The sequence below is a fragment of the Etheostoma cragini genome, chromosome 7, assembly GCF_013103735.1.
Source record: "Etheostoma cragini isolate CJK2018 chromosome 7, CSU_Ecrag_1.0, whole genome shotgun sequence".
Taxonomy (NCBI): Eukaryota; Metazoa; Chordata; class Actinopteri; order Perciformes; family Percidae; genus Etheostoma; species Etheostoma cragini.
In genome coordinates, this window is record NC_048413.1 from 27,178,820 (window position 1) to 27,183,388 (window position 4,569).

At 35.5% G+C, this 4,569-nt stretch overlaps 1 protein-coding gene and 1 long non-coding RNA gene across 3 annotated transcripts in view; one reads left to right on the top strand and one right to left on the bottom strand.

Annotated features, from left to right (window-relative positions):
• LOC117947224 overlaps positions 1-2,291 on the top strand; it is a 15,818-nt gene extending 13,527 nt beyond the window's left edge. Inside the window, exon 3 of the long non-coding RNA XR_004657192.1 lies at positions 2,282-2,291. This is a non-coding gene — a long non-coding RNA (uncharacterized LOC117947224). The remainder of the gene's footprint in view (positions 1-2,281) is intronic.
• plod1a (procollagen-lysine, 2-oxoglutarate 5-dioxygenase 1a) overlaps positions 1-4,563 on the bottom strand; it is a 24,657-nt gene extending 20,094 nt beyond the window's left edge. For both annotated transcript variants that reach the window (XM_034875831.1, XM_034875830.1), the window contains exons 1-4: positions 4,297-4,563; positions 3,191-3,282; positions 2,933-3,066; positions 1,781-1,944 (exon numbers count right to left, since the gene is read on the bottom strand). In XM_034875831.1, coding sequence (XP_034731722.1) covers positions 1,781-1,944; positions 2,933-3,066; positions 3,191-3,282; positions 4,297-4,396 — 490 coding nt within the window. In that variant the 5' untranslated portion in view covers positions 4,397-4,563. The remainder of the gene's footprint in view (positions 1-1,780; positions 1,945-2,932; positions 3,067-3,190; positions 3,283-4,296) is intronic.
• Positions 4,564-4,569: the final 6 nt, after the last annotated feature.

The window sequence follows — 4,569 nt, forward strand, 5'->3', positions numbered from 1 at the left end:
GTATTTGTTTTGCTGTTGTATAGTATTTGTTTTGCTATTGTATAGTATTTGTTTTGCTGTATAGTATTTGTTTTGCTGCTGTATAGTATTTGTTTGGCTGTTGTATAGTATTTGTTTTGCTGTACAGTATTTGTTTTGCTGCTGTATAGTATTTGTTTGGCTGTTGTATAGTATTTGTTTTGCTGCTGTATAGTATTTGTTTGGCTGTTGTATAGTATTTGTTTTGCTGTTGTATAGTATTTGTTTTGCTGTTGTATAGTATTTGTTTTGCTGTTGTATAGTATTTGTTTTGCTGTATAGTATTTGTTTTGCTGTTGTATAGTATTTGTTTTGCTGTATAGTATTTGTTTTGTTTTGCTGTATAGTATTTGTTTTGTTTTGCTGTATAGTTTTTGTTTTGCTGTATAGTATTTGTTTTGCTGTATAGTTTTTGTTTTGCTGTATAGTATTTGTTTTGCTGTATAGTATTTGTTTTGCTGTATAGTATTTGTTTTGCTGTATAGTATTTGTTTGGCTGTTGTATAGTATTTGTTTTGCTGTTGTATAGTATTTGTTTTGCTGTTGTATAGTATTTGTTTTGCTGCTGTATAGTATTTGTTTTGCTGCTGTATAGTATTTGTTTTGTTTTGCTGTATAGTATTTGTTTTGCCGTTGTATAGTATTTGTTTTGTTTTGCTGTATAGTATTTGTTTTGTTTTGCTGTATAGTATTTGTTTTGCTGCTGTATAGTATTTGTTTTGCCGTTGTATAGTATTTGTTTTGCTGTATAGTATTTGTTTTGCTGCTGTATAGTATTTGTTTTGTTTTGCTGTATAGTATTTGTTTTGCCGTTGTATAGTATTTGTTTTGCTGTATTTGTTTAGTTTTGCTGTTGTATAGTATTTGTTTTGCTGTATAGTATTTGTTTTGTTTTGCTATATAGTATTTGTTTTGTTTTGCTGTATAGTTTTAGTTTTGCTGTTGTATAGTATTTGTTTTGTTTTGCTGTTGTATAGTATTTGTTTTGTTTTGCTGTTGTATAGTTTTTGTTTTGCTGTTGTATAGTATTTGTTTTGTTTTTCTGTATTTGTTTTGTTTTGCTGTTGTATAGTATTTGTTTTGTTTTGCCGTTGTATAGTATTTGTTTTGCTGTATAGTATTTGTTTTGTTTCGCTGTATTTCTTTTGTTTTGCTGTTGTATAGTATTTGTTTTGTTTTCTGTATAGTATTTGTTTTGCTGTTGTATAGTATTTGTTTTGTTTTGCTGTTGTATAGTATTTGTTTTGCTGTTGTATAGTATTTGTTTTGCTGTTGTATAGTATTTGTTTTGCAGTATAGTATTTGTTTTGTTTTGCTTTTGTATGGTTTTTGTTTTGTTTTGCTGTTGTATAGTATTTGTTTTTGTTTTGCTGTGTAGTATTTGTTTTGTTTTGCTGTTGTATAGTATTTGTTTTTGTTTTGCTGTTGTATAGTATTTGTTTTGTTGTACAGTATTTGTTTTGCTGTATAGTTTTTGTTTTGTTTTGCTGTTGTATAGTATTTGTTTTTGTTTTGCTGTTGTATAGTATTTGTTTTGTTGTACAGTATTTGTTTTGCTGTATAGTTTTTGTTTTGTTTTGCTGTTGTATAGTATTTGTTTTGTCGTTTTTAATATATGAATTCCCTATGCGGCGTCCTTGAGTGCCAAGAAAGGCACCTTTAAATAAAATGTATTATTATTATTATTATTATTATTATTATTATTATTATTATTATTATTATTATTATTATTATTATTATTATTATTATGCAGTACATGTACCTCCTGAGCCTAGAAACCTGTTGCCAACAACAACGTGGGGGTACTTGTCCTCCAGGTGTCTGTTGGGCCAGATCAGGCTCTCAGAGGAGAACACCACCTTGTGTCTGGCCTGCTGGAACTTCTTGAGCAGCTCTTTGGGACCCGAGGCGAAAACCACATCGTAACTGTGAGAAACAGGGAGTGAAAATAGCAAACTTTAAAGCGCTGTGTGGCTCAGCAGTGTGTGAAGCCAGTGGCGTAGTTAAAACAAATGAAGGGGTTGCCTTTATAAGATGCCAGCCATCTTTATTTGGAGAGTTAAGTTGCCAGTGGTTGTGTTTACCAGGGCTTAAATGAGAAAAAAACATCCCACTCTCTTGTGATTTTTAGTATGTGTACATGAGGGTTAAATCCTGGGAAACAGCATTCCCTGGCATGACCATTAAAACTGTTTCCTGTTTCCAGAGAAATATAATATCGGGAAAACATCAAAACCTACTTACGTTCTAGGTGTAAACCAAGTGGGCTGATTAAGCATTCTTCCCCACATTAAATAAAAAAGACTTATTGTACTTTTGCGTGGTAATGCATCTAAAAATTGTTGACTTAACCTGCACACATTTTGGTAAAATATCACACAACAGTAACACTGACAAAACAGAACATACTGTAAAACCTAAACCCCTCTGTATTATTTGGAGAGTGTAGTATAAGACAACTAAGCTCCATGGACATTTGTAACAGACAATTGAAATCGTATTTATTCAGCACTGCTTTTAACTAATTGTCACTCATTTGCTTTGTTATCAGTTTACATGTTTTATTGTTCCAATGCATTTCGTTGTGTTGTTTTGAGTTTTTACTTATTCTGTTGTTCTTGACATACCTGTTCTTAATGTTTACTGCCTCCATTGTTTAAGCTCATTTGATTTTTTTGGTTGTATCACACAAGTGTCTGCACTTGTTTTAATTGATTGTGTTGTTTTAATGTGATTTGTTTTGTTTTGTGGTCTCTCCACTTTGTTTTGAAGCACTTTGAGCTACACTCTCTCTACGAAAGGTGCTACATAAATAATGTTTATTTTATTATTATTGGTAATAAAGTAGCAGGGTGTTGCTGTGGCCGTCACATCTGACAAATCCGAAACTCTGCTTGCGGTAAAGACACTCTACCTGTCAATAAAAAGGATGACTTTGTCCTCATTCTTCATCTCCTCCAGTGCTTCTTTAAGGAGTCGTACTTTCTGGCCTCCTCCTGGACCGGACATGTAGTCGCCACTCATCCATTTCTGACCCCGACCGAGAACCTTTAAAACATACACACATAAATATATGGCAATTGGAAGAACTGAATGCTCTTTTAAAGAAGAGACAGACATGCTTCCATTGCTAGACACCAGGAAAGAAACTTTTTACCACAAGGGTTCCTACCTTGACAGTGTAATTGAAGTGTTTAGCCGACCCCAAGAAACGCTTGAAGCCATCGGTCTCTTTGGTTGCAACTGTCACAACTAGAAGTTTTTCTGGAAGACACAAAATTACAGAGGAATTTAGAAAGATAATATGTATTAATTTATATATATATATATGTGTTAGCCCCACTCCCAATTGTGTGTGTGTGTGTGTGTGTGTGTGTGTGCTATTTTTCTTCAGAAATTCTTCAATACTTTACTTTTCAATGTCAATGTATGTAGTTAATGTAATTTACTGTAACCAGGAATGGGTTAGCATTGCCAATGATAAATGAATCCAAATTCGTTGAGACGGAGGGAAAAGTCTCTATTTTGATCTTTATTGGTCCATTACAGACATTTAACAGCATCTACAGTATGCTAACGCTAGCATAGCTGAGAGCTACGGCTAACGGTAACGATAGCAGCAGCGCTGACAGCGCCTAGCAACGGCTAGCAGCCCCGTCCACGTCAGCGGCACAGGAGCCCTCCTCAGCACCTATGTGCAACTTTTTCTCTCATGTTTACTCATGATGTCAAACTCAAACTTTTTTCTTCAAAATGGGTAGTAACATAACTTAATAAACTTCTTTTGCGAGTTGAAAAATTAGGTTAAAGTCACAAATAAGCGCCGCGCAGTGGGATTCAAAGTTACCGTTAAATCTCAACCGTTCAATCTCAACTTTTCAAACGGGCTAACCTAGTTTATTGCGGCTGACGTTAATGCACAAATACACAGTGGAACTGGTATTTTTCTCCCTTAATGGCTTATTTGCTGCCAAGTCAGCTTGAATTTTATAACGTTAACAGACATTGTTCTCGATAGGGAACCCCCACCGGCCATGTCAGAGGTAACGTTAACGGTTGGGAACAATCTAGCTAACGTTAACGGTTGGTCAGTTATTTTCCCAACCGTCGCCTACATGAGCTAAGGGGTCTCGCGCTCAGTCCATACCAAGCTTGAGTACCGTAAAACTTAACTGTTACAAGCGGTGACATGTTTATTAAACGCCATTATTAGCCACATAACTGTGAGAGAACAACACGGTGTAGGGGCGCAGACGTGGTGCAGCTATCCCGACTTACCTTCGGGGGTTTGCTGCTCTTCACAGTTTGTCAAAGGGATAAGGGCACAGACGAAAATCCCTGGAAACAACAGCAATGGCGAAAGTCTCATTTTTGCCATTTTAAAGTTAAAATCCTCTCACGAATTTCGGTATTAGGAACAGAAATGTACAACTCCCCACGAGACAGCGAACTTTTCTCGTGTAAACTCTTCCACCCCCTCTCTCTGTTTTTGTCCCCCTCTCTCTCTCTCTCTCTCTATCTTTTTCTCCCCCTCCCTCGGGCTCCGTCTTC